Genomic DNA, 17,749 nt, shown 5'->3' on the forward strand with positions numbered 1-17,749 from the left:
GTCCAGAGAAGGGCAACTAGAATGATTAAAGGGCTGGAACACTTTCCCTATGAAGAAAGGTTGAAACGCTTGGGACTCTTTAGCTTGGAGAAACGTCGACTGCGGGGTGACATGATAGAGGTTTACAAGATAATGCATGGGATGGAGAAAGTAGAGAAAGAAGTACTTTTCTCCCTTTCTCACAATACAAGAACTCGTGGGCATTCGATGAAATTGCTGAGCAGAAAGGTTAAAACGGATAAAAGGAAGTACTTCTTCACCCAAAGGGTGATTAACATGTGGAATTCACTGCCACAGGAGGTGGTGGCGGCCACAAGTATAGCCACCTTCAAGAGGGGTTTAGATAAAAATATGGAGCACAGGTCCATCAGTGGCTATTAGCCACAGTGTATGTGTGTATATAAAATTTTTTGCCACTGTGTGACACAGAGTGTTGGACTTGATGGGCTGTTGGCCTGATCCAACATGGCTTCTCTTATGTTCTTATGTTCTTACAACTGTTTTCAGTCCTTACTTTTGGCCATGTCGTGTTCAATCTACAGAAGATGGATTCAATAGAACAAAGTCTGAGTCCAATGGCATCTTTAAGACTAACATGCACACTTCTTTAGATATCTGAAGCCTATACCCAGAATTAAACTTTGTTAGTCTTAAAGGCATCAGTGGACTCAAAAGTTTGTTCCATAAAAGATGGTTAGAGTTTTAGTCAAGGGGGATGGGTTTAAACTATAGTCCTGCACAATTTGAAGCATGCAATTTTAGAAAAAAAGTATATCTCACAATAATTATATAATATCAGCCGTGGAAAGGTAAATGTGTATCAATTATTTTTTAAAAATTAGCAGCCCTTGGAATATTGTTTTCCTACATCCAGAATAAGTCATTCTCTTTTGTCTCAAGGTATCCATCAAGAGTACAACAATGTTTGATATCATGATTATGACCCACAAAAAGTATTAATGCACCTGGGATCATGACATAGGAGTTTGTCACTGTTTTATCCTGTACAACTGCTAAAGCTGGACAAGATTTAACCCAAGGATTTACATTTCTATTTTATGCCTTATATTGCTCTAGGAAGGCAGGGTTTTATTTATGCTTCCTTGCTGGTGTATAAAGGCCCCCAATGTCAAGACTAATAGCAACAGAGGCTGCTGGCATGATGTTTACAGAGCTGCTTTGACTTCCTACAAATTTACAGCTCACCCAGACACTGGGACAAAGCTCAAGCAGGCAGCTGGAAAGAGCTCCACTGCTTGATAGGTGCATTTAAACCAAAGTTTTATGGAACATAAAACTTTTATAGCTCCAAAGCATAAAAAGGGAGGAGGGATGTTCTATTTAAGCTTCTGCAGCTGGGGCCCTAAATTTTGGAAGATAAGGCTCACAGCAGATCTCTTTTCACATTCTTCTCTCTCTCTTTTAGCTAAATTTAAATGCAGGGAGAGCAGACAAGACTGAGGTAAACAGCAAATGCTATGAAAGTCCCTCCACACAAATCAACTGCTTTCATCCTTTACTCTGTACAGGTTTGCTGAACCAATGTTTTGCTCCCACACCGTGATCCTCCAATCTGTGTTCCTGTTATCCAGTAATGAGGCTATTATGAAATAAACGATAAAACTTCTTAGTCAATACCAGATTTTTATGCAGTTTCCCCAAAGGAGTTAAGCTAACACATGCTTCTCAAACACATGGGGCACAGAATTGTGCATCCTCAGAGTTCCTCCCTCCTTGCATTTCAAACCGTTTCACACCTTTCACACCTACAGCTGCTTTTTAGCTTCACTCCAAGTGATCTGAAGCTGTACTCATGTGTAACCAAGTATAAGCAGCTACATTCATTTCAATTAAAACTAGCCTACTGTTCACTTGATTTCAAGCAAGACCAAAGATCCAGAAGGCCCCATGTCAGACAGGCTCCTTTTCACCATGCCACTGGAAAGGGTGAGTTACATTCCTCTTTGTCATTCCCCAGGACATCCATGTATCAGACCACAGAGAACCATGCCCCCACTATGATTCCCCCCTTGGGAGTACTGCTGCCAAATCTCTCCTGTTATGAAAATAATAAGTTAATGGGTATTATCCCAAGTCAAATGTACATGTTGAGAAATTCTTGATCAAACTGGCGCATCCCCCTACCTCCAAAAGAGAAAAGCTTTTGTGAACCTTCCCTTCTCCACTGCTGATCAGGATCTAGGTTCAGGAGTGTCTTGTGGCACTTTAAAAGCTAGCAGGTTTTGTGGGATAGTGTCTTCTTCATCAGTTTGGGCCAGTAAAAGTGGCTGTGCCATAAACTGCTAAAGTGGTCATAATGCCTACCTGCCACATGGCAGAAAGAAGAGGAGGAGAAAGACTAGGGACAGAAAAAAGAGGCAGAAACACCAGAGGGGGAAAAATATGGAATTGAGCAATGCTTCCTTTCTCTCACTTGCATGTTGATGAATCCCACGCCCTATGGCAACCTACTTCAAGTTCCAGTCTTTGAAGACTTTACAGAACCCATTATCCTCTAATATAAATTAGGACTTCGCGCACACCTGAAATTTTTCCCAGTGTTTCTCCTGTACCAAAAGAGAATCGTACTGCTGAAAAGTGGTTTATCGTTACAGCCAGAAGGCTTGCACAACAGACTTCAATACAAAAATACATTAGTTAACATGTGATTAGTTACTTTCAGCCATATTATTTTAACTCCCACCTATCGCCAAAGGCAAGATAGAGCTTGCTACAGTAAATTAAGAATCTATAAAAGTCTATCTGCAGCCCACCCCTGGTTGAAAATGGAGACAGATTCCTGTTTTTAATGGGAATGCTCTTGCAGAACATTCCCATGATGAATGTAAAAGTCTAGAAGATGTTATACCCGTCAGACGGCAACTATCCTGGGGTGTATTCAGTGACAGGTCCAATGTATGCAGAAGCTCCATACAGCTGTGTCCCATTAAGCATCTGCCTGCTCTGGCACAGCTGTCACATGACCTAATCCCACTACTGCTTGGCCTATGGCACAAGGACCATAAAATCTGTGAAGGTATGCAAGCTGCATATTAAATGCTTCATATGAAGTGGCACACCTGGAGAGGAACCAAACATGACAGCTACGTCTTAAACATGGGGAAGAGGGTTCTGTAAAGGAACAAAGGAAAAACATTTAGAAATGGGTAGAATACTTATATGCTGTTAAAGGGAGGAACAGATGGAAGGACAACTAAACTAGTCCAGTAAGATCAGGGGACATATACAGCTCTATTTATAGAGAGACAATTTCATACACACTTTTAATTTTGAATGCGTACCTTCAGCTGGGGTGGACTATGGCTTATAGTGTGAGTTGGCTAGCTATTATTCTCTCAGCTGCCCACTCCCAAATGTAGGATTAATAAAATTGGCTTACATTTGAGGGTTGTTTACCGATTGTTGAGGATAATGAATGTGATGGTTTCTGAATACAAGATTGTATCATGTATTAAAAAAAATGGGAGGGAAATAATCTGCAGAGTCTGAGTAAATAATAATAATAATTATTATCATATGGCAGTGTGTGTTATATAGCCAGGAGATCCTAAAATTGTCTTGCAGTCAGAAGTTCTAGTTCCTTCAGCTTTATGTGCTCCCAGGTGGTGGCTTTTTTAAAAGGCAGGATGTTTTAGCCTCTGCGTCACACCCCTGGTATTCCTTGGAGGCCACCCACCCAAATATTAACCAGGGCTAACTCTGCTTAGTTTCTGAGATCTGATGAGATTGGGTTAGCTTGGGCAATTTGGAGTAAAGTGTCATCAGTACTCTGCAATGTTGAGCTCCATTATTTCTCATCAACTCCTTTGAGGCTGATGTCATTCTGAACAGGTATCTGAAGTTGGTAATGGCTAGGCAAGAGATAGTAAACTGCAAAAGGCAAAATAAGATTGAGAAGGTTTGGCTTTATAGATGGATGTCCAAGTGTTATCTATGCCCTTGTACCTACTTCATGTAGTACACATGAAAGGCTGCAGCCTTTCTGGCAAAAGTTTTGTCTTGCTAGAATTATGCATGGCAACTTCTAAATTAGGAGATTTCAAGGAGTAATACATGGGCCTGGGAGATGAAACCAGGCATGTTTGTCATGCACACTTTACCTGTGAGAAAGTCCCCCTGAATTCTTAGGGCTGCAGAAAGGGAGGAGAGAGAGACAAACTTCTGGAGTTGGGGAGCTGGAAGGATGGAGAGGGAGACAAACATCTGGAGTTGGGGAGCTAGAAAAGCCTGGTGATTAATGTATGTGGGTCTGCCTAAAAGCTTCAACTAGCTCAAAACACTGTTGTGAGGCTGCTAAGCAGTACACACAAGAAGGAAGGGACACATTTATGAATGTGATTCTAGAAACAAATGAAAGTGCTTTTTTTTTACCCATATTACCCTAATCCATTTGGGCTTAGGGTGGCTGAAGGTCCACTTGCTCCTATGTACTTCTGCATGATTATTATTATTATTTTGTTTCCTCTTTTTGAGGTAACTGAACTATTTGTCCTTTGCTGGAGACTCTAAACCAATACCCCAGTGGTAATCACAGTCAAACTGATCCCCATCTTGTAGCATTTGATGGTTCTTCATAGGGTTGACAGGCAATATCCAACCCTTTCCAAACCCCCCTCTTCTCTCTCCTTCTTATCCATACATAAGAATTCTTACAGCAAATTCATAGCGGGAGATTGTCTCAAAATCCAATGGCACTGCAACTCTAATCCTGATGTCTGCCTTTCCTTGAATTGAAGTGGGGGAGATGATGAAGTGGTTGGAGTTGTTTCCCACAAGGTAAACTTCAAAAATGCTGTTTAGTCCCTGAAGAAACAAGAAGGACAGAAACATTAAAGCAGAATGAACATAAATACATTGCTTGGGCACAAAAAAGGGTAATCCATGCCAAATGCATCAATAAATCTAGCTAGCTGACTGCACCAGAAGAAAAGTGAGCAGAACTCACACCTGGTCTAGATTTGTAGCAAAGGAAGCAGAACCTTGAGATGGCAGAACAGCCAACAAACAACAAACAGCCAACAAACCAGGGAGAAATATTCTACTCTAGACCATTTTGTATGCTACACAATTTCCCCTCTTACAGAAAACATGCTCACTTCTTGCCAAGTCAATGAGCAATTGTTTAAAATACTTTCAATTTTTCAATACTAATATTTAATATTTTCATTCAAACACCTCTGCCTTTTCTGTAGGTATCCCCATTTCACTGCTGTATGGATAGGCTTACATCTATTATACCCTCCACTAGAAGATTATGATCTTTTTACATCTTCCCAAAGGACTTCTGTAGCTGTTTCAATTCCCTGTGAGCTCGCTAACTGCTTCCCTCAGCTAACTGCCTTTGGAAGTTGTGGTGGCACCTTGGCTTTTAGCACAATGAATCAGCACAGCAGTCACATTCTAAGCCAAGAAAATTAGAATTATTACAATATATAAAGTAATATTTGATACATACATAGGAAAATAGTCAGGGCATGATGCATTTCTTTCCCTCCCCAAATATATCAAATAATCTGCCGATTTCTCACTTGCTCACTCACACAGATGTACCCTATGCACAAATAAGGAATGCACTGTAAAACTGAATCTCTTGCCATTCTTGATAACCATCTAATAATTTTCTGTGTTCTCAACATAAGTAATCCATATTTCTGATAACATAAACAACTAGGGTTGCCAAGTCCAATTCAAGAAATATCTGGGGACTTTGGGGGTGGAGCCAGGAGACATTGGGGCGGAGCCAGGAACAAGAGTGTGACAAGCATAATTGAACTCCAAGAGAGTTCTGGCCATCATATTTAAAGGGACAGCACACCTTTTTAAATGTCTTCCTTCCATAGGAAATAATGAAGGATAAGGGCACCTTCTTTTGGGGCTCATAGAATTGGACCCCCTGGCCCAATCGTTTTGAAATTTGGGGGATACTTTGGGGAGGGGCACTAGATACTATATTGAAAATTTGGTGCCTCTACCTCAAAAAACAGCCCCCCCAGAGCCCCTGAAACCTCCAAATCAATTCCCCATTATACCCTATGAGGATCGATCTTCACATAGGGAATAATGAAGACGTTTCCCTCTTCTCCCCCCTTCCCCCTCCCCCCCCTTTCTGGCAAATCTGATGCAGGGGACTGGCCTCTCTACTCACGAGTTGCTGCCAGCTTCTCACAGCAACACAGGCACACCAGCTGGGCACTTTATGGCATGGAATAGGAAGCCGGCAGAACTCACTCACCTCCGGAGGTGCAAAGGCACATGGTCCTTTGGAGGAGGGGCTGGGCTCCCCTCCCTTCACCAGCCAGCTGACTGGGGGCAGGAAGCAGCCTGAGAAAACGGAAGAGCTCTGGCTGCTGCGATCGGGGCTGGGTGGGAAGGGCTGCCATTCTCCCCCCCTCCCGCTTTCCCTTTTTTGCCGCGCGGGGGGAGGAGGCTCCAAATCGGGGGTCTCCAGGCCAAGCAGGGGATTTGGGAAGCCTATAAACAACACATGGGATTTTTTCTGCTGGAAATATGTTGAATCTACATGTTAAGACTGGCCTTTTAGTATTGTTCTCATTATTAGCAGAACTTTTTGCTGCACCTCTAGTGGGGTATCTGGGGAAAACTCCTTATGGTGCATGTCAAGTAAGTATTTCCTTATGAGGGAGCCAGGAACAGGATACAATTAAAGTTTCAGTGCTAAAGCCAATTATGTAAATGATACTAGCACATCATATGGACCAAGGTATTCAAGTGGCATAGTCAATAGACAGTCCAAATGCTTCCTTTATTAGAAAATAAGGATGAACAAAGCCATCACTATGGTTAAAACAATTTTATTTGGTAACATATGGTAACAAATTATATTTATTGCATCATTAATAACTTCTTTTATCTATCCCATATATTACTTTCTACCCACCCCTCCCCCCATTACTTGACCCCCGCCGGTGTTATTTACCTTAAGTACTAATGTTTAAAGGTACCCTTAACTAATAAAAACAAAAATTAATATTCTTTTTTTTCCTAAGACTTAATCATTATCAAAAATTGTCCAATGTCCTTTTATTTTCCACTCTTTTTCTACATATCTTCTGAACTTTTTTCCACTCCATCTTAAAAACTTCTAAATCATAGTCTCTTAAAATTCTTGTTAATTTGTCCATTTCACTCCATGTCATAACTTTTACAATCCAATCCCATTTCTCTGGTTTTTTTTTTTTTTGTTTCCACAACTGCGCATATAATGTCCTAGCAGCTGAAAGCAAGTACCAAATTATAGTTCTATCTTCTTTTGGAAATTTTTCCATTTGTAATCCCAACAGAAAAGTCTCTGCAACTTTCTTAAATTCATATCCCAAGATCCTAGAAATTTCTTGTTGAATCATCTGCCAATACTTTTTTGCTCTTTCACAAGTCCACGACATATGGTAGAAAGAACCTTCATGTTTTTTACATTTCCAACATCTGTCTGGCATCTTATTATTCATCTTTGCCAATTTCTTAGGAGTCATATACCATCTATACATCATTTTAAAACAGTTCTCTTTAATACTATGACACGTCGAAAGCTTCATAGAGTTCTTCCACAAATATTCCCAAGTTTCCATCTGTATTTCTTTATTTACATTAATTGCCCATTTAATCATTTGAGATGTCACTACTTCATCTTCTGTAGACCATTTTAAAAGTAATTTATATAATTTTGAAATTAATTTTTGTTGTCTCCAAGCAGAACTTTTTCCATTTCTGTTTGCTCTTTTCTTATTCCTTCAGGTTTAATATCATTCTCCACCAAGCTCTTTATTTGTTGCATTTGAAACCAATCATATTTATTATTCAGCTCTTCAGCAGTTTTCAATTCTATTTTGCCACTTTGTATTTTTAATAGTTGATTATATGACATCCACTTTTCTTCACCCATCTCAGCTGTTATTTATATCACTTCGGCTGGCACTATACATAACAGTTTTCTCTCATCTCCATATTTCTTATATTTCATCCATGTATTTAGCAAGCTGTTTCTTATATAATGGTGAGAGAAAAAGCCGTCTATCTTTCCCCCCCCATAATACATATAAGTGTGCCAGCCAAATTTATTTCCATGACCTTCCAATGCTAAGAGTTTTTTGTTTAACAACATTATCCATTCTTTTATCCATACTAAGCAAACTGCTTCATGATATAATTTTAAGTCTGGTAATTGAACTCCGCCTCTCTCTTTTGCATCTGTTAAAATTTTCATTTTAATTCTTGGTTTCTTCCCCGCCCACATAAACTCTGAAATTTTTCTTTGCCATCTATTAAATTGTTTACTGTTTTTTACATTTGGAATAGTTTGAAACAGATACATTATTCTTGGTAGAATATTCATTTTAATTGCGGCTATTCTACCCAACAGTGCCAAATTAAGTTTATTCCACTTTATCATATCTTCATCCATTTTACGCCATAGCTTCTCATAATTATTTTTGAACAAATCAATATTCTTCATTGTTATCTCCACACCCAAATATTTTACCTTGGAGGTAACTTCACAGCCCGTTAGTCTCTGCAATTCTTGTTGCTTATTTATTTGCATATTTTAACATAGAAGTTTTACTTTTTCTTTATTAATACAAAGTCCCGCCAACTCCCCATATTCTTGAATTTTGGCTAACAACAAATGTGTGACTTGTATGGGGTTTTCATTTATAAACATCATATCATCTGCAAATGCTCTTTATTTGTAAGTAAATTCTTTTACTTTTAATCCTTCTATTTCTTTATCTTCTTGAATTTGCATCAGTAATATTTTAAGAGTCATTATAAACAACGGTGGGGAAAGTGGACAACGTTCTCTTGTACCTTTACTAATTATCATGTCTTTTATAAGATCAGCATTTATACATAGCCTTGCACGTTGTTCAGTATATATTGCTTTTATCATTCTAATAAAGCTTTCTCCCAGCTCCATTTTCTCCATTACTGCAAACATAAAATCCCAATTTAAATTGTCAAATGCTTTCTCTGCGTCCGCAAAGAATAATGCTACTTCCTTTTCTGGATGTCTTTCATAATATTCTACAATATTTACAACAGTTCTGATATTGTCTCTTATTTGCCTTTTGGGAAGAAACCCTGCTTGATCTTCCGTTATAAAATTTATCAAATATTGTTTAAATCTTTCTGCCAAGTTTCTTGTATATATTTTATAGTCATTATTTAATAATGAAATTGGTCAAAAAAATTTTACGTTCGTGACATCTCTATCTTCATTTGGAATCAACGAAATAACAGCTTCCTTCCACGTATTTGGTCTTTTCCCTTTTGTTCTTATCATATTCATCAATTTCTGAAGTTTCAGGATTAACTCCTCTTTGAGGGTTTTAAAAAATTTAGCTGTATATCCATCTGGCCCAGGTGCTTTCCCATTTTTCATTGCATTAATTGCTGCTTCAATTTCTATTTTTTCAATTGGATCGTTCAAAACTTTTCACATATTTTCTGCTAAGGGTGCTATTTTTATCTTTTGTAAGTACTCATCCATCTTTTCTTTCCTTATTTTAACACCTTTAAATAACTTGGCACAATACTTAAAGAATTCTCTTTTTATTCCTTCTTGATGTACCACCTCTCTTCCATCCACCACAATTTCATTAATAATTTTACTTTCTCTCTTTTTCTTCAGTTGCCAGGCCAAATATTTTCCGGGTTTGTATGCTCTCTCGAAAGATTTCTGCTGCAATCTTTTCAGATTCCATTCCAGTTCTTTATTTAACAAATGTCTCATTTGCGTTTGTAATATTGTAATCTCCCTTATAATTTTCTTTTTCCCTGGCCATTTTCTCAGCTCCCCTTCTTTTTTCTTTATTTCATTTTGAATGTCCAACATCTGTTTTTCTTTTGACCTCTTATCTTTGTTATTCAATGTAATCAATATTCCTCTCATTACTGCTTTATAAGCATCCCAGACGGTCTAAAATTCTATATCCTCTTTATTGTTTATTTGGAAGAAAGCTTTAGTTTCATTTTCTAAAGATGTCACTATTTCTTTATTCTGTAGTAAATCTTCATTCAAGCTCCATCTTCTCAACTTCTTAGACAATTTTGTAATCCACATTATTGGGTTATGGTCAGCCCCAATTTTAGGTAAAATCTGTTTTCTTTGTTATAAGGCCTAAGTCTTTAGTGCCCTACAACATGTCAATTCTGGAAAAAGTTTTATGTCTTGCTGAAAAAAAGGTATAGTCCCGCACTTCAGGATTAAATTTCCTCCATATATCCTCCAAATTTTCTTGTTTGACCAATTCAAAGAAAGACTTTGGCAATTTTCCTTCCTTATTATTTTTTTTTGCCCCCAGACCTATCGAGTGTGTTCTTAATTGTTCCATTAAAGTCCCCCATTATCAAAACTTGGTCATAAGTCAGTTCATCAAATTGTTGTATAATGTCTTTTAAAAAAGCATCCTCTGCACCATTTGGTGCATACAGTCCCAATAACAACGTTTTTTTTTTCATTTAATATTATTTCTACCTCTACAAATCTTCCATCTTTATCTTTAAACACTAATTTCGGCTCCAATTCTTGTTTAATATAGAAAATCACTCCCCTTTTCTTCTGTTCAGCCAATGAATAAAATTCTAGTCCCAATTGTTTATTCCATAAAAATTTGTAATCCTTTTGTTTGATATGCACTTTTTGTAAACAAACTATATTATAATATTGCTTTTTAATCCAATGAAACGTTGCCTTTCTTTTTTGTGGTGAATTTAGTCCATTTACATTCCAAGATAATAATTTGTAACCCATCATGGTGCAAATTCTTTATGTTCTTCATAAAATCTACGCAGTTCCTGTGTGCTTGTAATTGTAATCCTTTTTCCTTGCAGCTCAAAGCTCAGACCTTCAGGTATTATCCATCCATACCTCATTTCATTGTCACATAATTTTTCTGTCAATTTTTTGTATGCTTTTCTGTCATTTATCACTTGTCTTGGCAATTCTTTCATGATTCTTACTCTGCTGCCTCCCACTATCAATGTCTTTTCAAAATTTTTATTCAAGATTTTTCCCACCATTTCTTTTGTCATATATCTTATAACCACATCCCTTGGTAGATTATTTTTCTTGGCATATAGTGAGTTCACTCTATACATATAGTCATACATGCTTATAGTTCCTTCAGGATCTTCCTCCAAAAATTCTGCAATTATTCTTATTATATATCCTTTCAAATCAGTCTCTTCATCCTCAGGTACTCCTCTCAGATGTATCTGGGTTTCCATCAATTTGCAGTCATGAATTGCCACCTTTCTTGCATTTTTACCAAGGTCGAATCATGTACTTTCACTCTCTCTTCCACCTCTTGCACTTTCTTTGATGTTACCACAGTCTCATTTCTGAGATCTTCTATATCTTTCCTTAGCTCTTCAATGTCTTTTCTAATTTCTTTTTTAGAAGCAGTTATCATGTCTCTCACCCCTTTCATCATCCTGGCTTCCATTGCTTCTAATTGCGCTTGCATTTTCTCCACTGAGGCAGTCCTTGCACGGGTTAACTTATGCTCTGACATTTAAAAAAACACCAAAAATTTTAACCTCTCCAAATTAAATTTAAACTATCAGGTTTGATAGAGTAAGGCTTGCCCTTTTCAATAAGCCTACTTTCACCATCCTCAGAGCCTTCTGGGCTCAGATATTAAATTTTAAAGTTTTTATTTCTTCCAAAATGGCGGTCACGACTTTCTGCTTTCCTTTAAAAAAATTTCCCTTCAAAAGGCTTCTAAAATAATTATCAGCGATAATGTCCAATAATATTTACCTTATAATTGTCACCTCTGTCAGCTTCAGCAATTTTTAATGTCCCGAACACTTTAAAAACTTTGTTTAAATTTTGACCTCCTAGCAATGGCTGCTGATGTTTTTCTATGATATTATAGTCCTAGAGTAGGCTAGCTGCTTCAATGATTTCCCTTTTCCATCCGACACTTCCTGCTTTTCTTGCCACCAAATCCCGTTTTCACTGGTAAAAAGATCTCGTGATGTTTGACGTATTTCCTGTGTTGACTGTGAGAGCTGAAAATCTGTGACGATGGGGCTTTTTCACCAAAACCGCAAGTAGACAAAACAATAAATTCCTTTTCACTTTTTAGCACTGTCCTTTAAATTTACAAAGCTCAAATTTCACTCCTTCTCTCCTTCTTCTACCAAGATTTTTGAATCTCTATTTCCCACCTTCTGATTTTATTTTGTTTAATTTTAAATAGTCCCGGAATGAAGATAGTTATCAGTACCTTTTTCTGCAGTTATCCAGATCCAACACCGGTCTTGTATAGCTTTAGATGTTTAGCATTCTCAAAGAAGGTTAGGATCCTGTCGAGCTTATGTCAAATAAATGACTCTGGAAACTTCTGCTGATGATGAATATGCAACTCATCTCCGGACACCCCTCAAAGGAGCCCCCCCCCCCCGGGACTCTCTTTTAGCCAAGGTAAATCTCTTCAGAGTTTCCTGTGCATATCTTGGACTGATCTCTGACTGAGAAAAGTAGGCAGTAGGCATTAAATTGCCCTCCACTGCCCCAAACAGAAGCCCTAGCCTGCTCCCCTTCTGAGAAGCAATTCAGCTCGGCATTTTCCAACCCCGGAAGTCAACAAAGCCATTACTATGGTATACAACTGTGACTCATTCAGGTATTGAGGTGCTGCTTTTTTTAACTTAAAGTCCATTGGGAATTTCAAGCGAGTGAAGGTCATAATTTCCATCTTAGGATGAATTCAGAAAATATTTTTACTGTCATCAAACAGTAGGAATGCCTGGACAGGTCCACTGTGTTCTGGACAATTGTGCAACAATACTTTAGAAAACAGCATGATCTTCTAAATCATAGGTGGTTGCTAGGTTCATATAACCACTAGAATGTGATTGAAGGAACAAGCACCAAATGTACCCCATCAATAACCTATGATCACCTACAGAATCTCTATTCAATACCAGTGATGAGTTCCAGAATGTGGAAGACTAATTCACTTTTTAAAAGTATCTCTTGGCATGTACACAATTCATTTCTTGTCACCACACAGCAAACACAGCCCATCTCACACATATAGAGGATATATGTGTGTGTGTGTATGTATATATGTGTGTATATAGAGACTTGATCCCCTGCTACTACCTCCTTTTTCAGTAAGAAGGCACTGACTATATTAGTTAGGGACTAAAAAACCAACAGCAGAACATTAAATCATCTTTATAATATAATAAGTTCTATGCATGGCAGAGTCTCAGAGTAAGTGATAACAAGCTTTTTAATAGGAATCACATAGTAAAAGGTCACAGTACAAAACTGACTTTGGGAACCATGGGCTGAACTTATATACATCTCTGGGTTCCCGCGCAAGCACGTTATTGGGTCATTCAAACCGGTGGGGCTTGTGATTGGTCCTGGGCTGCGGGGGTTTAAATCCTACAGCCCTTTGTTCCCAAGTCCCCAAGCTCAGTCCGTATGGCTCCAATGAGCCAGGCGGAAACACCAAAGTCGTCTCTTGAGTCCACATACATAACAATCTTGAAATACATATGAAATATGTAACTTTTAAAAAGCCAATTTTAGTATCTCACTGGATCTCCTTCCACCAAATATTGAGATATGCTAAAAATAACTGTAGCAATAGATCTAACACAGGGGAGATATGGGTAGACAAAAGGATTCTGTCCCCAAATACAGACACTTCAGGAACTCCGTGCCAAACATTGTGCTCCTTTCCCAGATCCCAGCCCAGCAGAGCACATTACAATAAAGCTGAAAAAACTGCTGGAGCTGAATTTCCAATTTTCCCCCAAATGTAGTCAGTCTTGTTGGAAGGAGGGACCAATTAAATGCACGAAGGGGCACTAATAGCAAAAGCTGACTGAGCGTGACAGCTGAGAAGCAGGTGACATGGCTAGAGAATCCCCCTTTCCATTTCTGCCTCCCTCCTCCCAATCAAATCCAACGATAAATATCATAGAATGCAGCAAAAGGCAGCTGAAATAATATTGAGATTCATATAGTAGCTGAGGTTAGGGTGGTACCTCACAGAGATTAAGATGACCATATTTCTGTCCCAATGATGTGGCAATTTAAGCAAGACAAAAAAAAAGTACTGGGGAAAAACTGGCAGGTACAGACAGGAAGATAACAAGGAATCATTGTTCTTTAGATGACTGGAGAACAATGCGATTGAAGGAGTTTATCTCCTTATACTTTGACATCACAGCAAAATATGCAAGACAGGAAGTGATTATGTTACAGAAACTTCCCAGCATGTCTTCTGGAGATTTGGAAAGGATGAGAAAGAAGTCTAAGCTAGCAGAGGGGCAGGATATATGGAGTGTGTGAAGTTTGGGAAACCTAACACGATTTGGATCTCCACATATTTGACAAAGGGCTAACTCACTTACATAGGCCCACGATAGAAACTTCACATCTTAAAATAAGATTTTAAAAAACACTCACAATGTATATATGGTCTTTCCAGACCCAGTTCTACTTGGATGTAGGTCTATTCCACAGGTCTATGTGAGCCTGTGTTGTGTAGTGGTTGGGGTGTCAGACTACAATCTGGGAGACCCACATTAGAATCCTTACGGTGCCATGGAACTCTTTGCCCAGTCACACACCTTCAGATTACAAGTTTGTTGTGAGGATTAAATGGAGAAGATGAGAATGATACAAGCCACTTTGGGTCCCCATTGGGGAGAAAGGCGGTATAGAAATTAAGTAAATAAAATATAACCTTGCCAGATCTTATAAGGTTTACAAGGAAAGCCAGGTAGATTCCTAACAGTTTCAAACAATAATTGCTCAGTCTCTCTTTTTTAGCAGATATGTTTCCATGCCATTTAATTATACAACATGTGAAAAAAGGAGTCAAAGTGTCAATTCATCTTGCATTTGTGTTTGGACTGGCAGGAGAGTAAATCGAACAAATTAGTTTGATGAGTGGTTGATGATGATGTTTTCCAGGGAAGAAACAAAGAGCCACTGCCAAACTCAAGATGAGATAAACAAAAGGTCTTAGAGAAACTCTGCATTATGCACCAATAATCTGCAGGCTACTTTTATATTGTGGCTATTGTATTCTTTCTGTAACATTTGGTGGGGGTCATGTTTATCACTCCATTCACTAATTCATTGTGGAAGTCTTTATACAGAAGCTTAGCTCCAAATCACCTGTGGTTGCTACTGTCTCAGTTCCACAAGCACCCCAGTGCAATGCGATTGATGCCCAATAAACTGTCAGAATGCACTTTGGCTTCACTGGTTATTTGCTGGCTAAGAGAAGGAGGGACTGCAGCTTCAGTAGCATATGTCACAGTCATCCTATACTACTTACTAATACCACATACACCTGGGAATCACCCATTTGAAAGTATCTCAGAGTAAAATTAATATCCATGTGGAATTGTCACAGATTTACCCAAATCAACCCTGCAATTTGGCAGCAGTGTTTGTTAGGACTGGCAGTCTGGAGGCACAGCTACATCTGAGTAAGGCAGGCAGGCAGACATCTGGCCATCACTACCCAGGCGGTCTGGGGGAGGCAAAGCAAGGCAACCACTGAGCAAATAAACAGGTATGACTGACCAAGAAATGAGATGGTTTGGGAATTCCAAACCTGGTATTAATTCATGAGATAAGTCACACAGACTGAGGATTCACATGGTCAAGTGAAGCTTCATTAGCTCTCATTTCACCTAACAACTGCTACTTAGGCTGCAGTCCCTCCTTCTGGGCAGCTGCACTGTTGGCACCCAAGAAAAGCAGAGGAAACTCAGCAGCTCACTCTTCTAGCAGGCTGCTACAGTGGAAAAGAGAGACTTACAGCACTACTTTACAAACTAACAGGGGGTAGAGCACATAGAAGTGCACAAATGAACACTTTCCTGGAGGCTTACCCATATGCAACATTTGCAGAAATGTGCAAAGCATTAATTTATCATTCAATTTACCACAGAAGCAAGGATAGAAAGCCTCTGAAACATACACATTTCACTTTAACAGGCATAAGTGGATTGGGTCTCCGGAATCATGTCCAATCACTTGCTGCTGAAATAGATGCCACTCATCATACGCCTCTTATACATGGGTGTTCTCCCTCACTTTCACCTTTCATTTCTTTGCCATTCTGCATTGATTTTCCTTCCTTCAGTGCTCAGTTTGCTTTCTGGTTGCTATTTTCCCGGATTTTCTGAGAGGGCTTTTTTGCTGATTTCCCCCCTTTTCACTTGCAAGCTGAAGGGAATTCAAAAGCATACAGTTTCCCCTCAAAGGTCATTCCCCTGCCCACATCGAGGTCATTCCACCCACTCTGCACCTTCTGCCATCCCCCCCCCTTCATCAGCCTACAAGTTATTTTCCCTTGTTGTTTTACATTTTTTTTACAAATGGCATGAGTCTAGCGATATGAGCCTATCATTAATCTCAGATCACTGAATTTTTAAAAAAATTTAAATGAGGGGGGAATTTTAAAAGCATGGCACAAAGTTTAGTTCCCTGCTAGTATTGACTTCAAAGGGGAACCAGAGAGGATGCAAATAGCAGTGTTCCCAGTGCAAAACCAAAAGGATTTTAGTTCTGCATGGAAACAAAATTAAGGGGGCGGGGCTGTCAGCACACAATGAAATTGACGGGAAACCTAAAGCTTTGAAAACTGATGGGAAACCTAAAGCTTTGAAAACATTTTTTCCCTTTTATGCTTTAGTGAGCAAAGTTTGGAGGGGGAACCATTTTGGTAGTCTCTGGAAGCCTAACATAAAAATGGCAGCTGAGCCATATGGGCCTTCTGCAAACTGCCAAACTTAAGAATTGCTTGAAATTGATCCATTTGGAGAACAGAGTGCAATCTGCACAAGACAGATTTGGAAAAAAAAAAAAACCCTGCTAAGACCACGACCAGTGTACAAAATCACATTAGAGAATCACAAAGAGAAAACCACACATATTTGCAAGGAAAACCAGGAAATTAATGTTACTATGCAGCTGCTCTATGGTATTAGTGAAAATACCTCCCCCATTTTTAAAAATTTAGTGGCACAAGACTAAAAAAAGCCCTCTCCAGAACTTCTGCCAGAGGACTTCTCCCCCATTCAAATTGCAGCACTGTGCAAAGCATGGTGGAGTTGCAGTCAACTTTGCATAGGAGCACATGCACACACACACATGTTGCCAACTATCACAGCTTGCAATGCCAGCATCAGTGGGCTCTACCATGCATTCTGTACATTCAACATGTTCCCTCATATCATGAGATTGTGTGAAACTTTCTTATTTTTCACAGTGGCTGATAACACAACAGAGAATACTCTAGGGCTGGTCAACATTGTCTGGTCAGTTTCAACATTGGGTTTTCCCCCTTTGCCAGAGCTCCTTTTTGTTTCTTTAATTTAATGAACTACTGCAAAAATGCATGCATAAAACCTGAACCACAAGGATTTAAATGGAAGATACTTGCCGGACTCTACTGCACAGCTGCAATAGGGCAATTCTGATTTTTTTTTAAATTGAATGCTGTTTAAATTTAAATTTTAAATTGAATGCTGTTGCTAAATCACAAGTGATGTTCCACACCAATTTAGAAAAGTGCATTTTAAAAGTGGTAGATGCAGAATACATACACTGGAGGGAAAAGAATGGTGTGCAAGGCAGGCATGGAATCTGTAAGGGCTTACCGCTCTGAAAATCTGCAGAAAGAATGTGCATGCGTAATGGGCCATAGTAAGCAGCTGT

The 17,749-nt window shown here is 38.8% G+C and overlaps 1 protein-coding gene across 1 annotated transcript in view; it reads right to left on the reverse strand.

Moving 5' to 3' along the window:
• The window catches only part of CDH23 (cadherin related 23), a 655,943-nt gene that overhangs the window by 282,818 nt on the left and 355,376 nt on the right, over positions 1-17,749 (reverse strand). The window contains exon 11 of the mRNA XM_060241177.1: positions 4,675-4,824. Coding sequence (XP_060097160.1) covers positions 4,675-4,824 — 150 coding nt within the window. The remainder of the gene's footprint in view (positions 1-4,674; positions 4,825-17,749) is intronic.

Source organism: Heteronotia binoei, chromosome 6, assembly GCF_032191835.1.
Source record: "Heteronotia binoei isolate CCM8104 ecotype False Entrance Well chromosome 6, APGP_CSIRO_Hbin_v1, whole genome shotgun sequence".
NCBI lineage: Eukaryota > Metazoa > Chordata > Lepidosauria > Squamata > Gekkonidae > Heteronotia > Heteronotia binoei.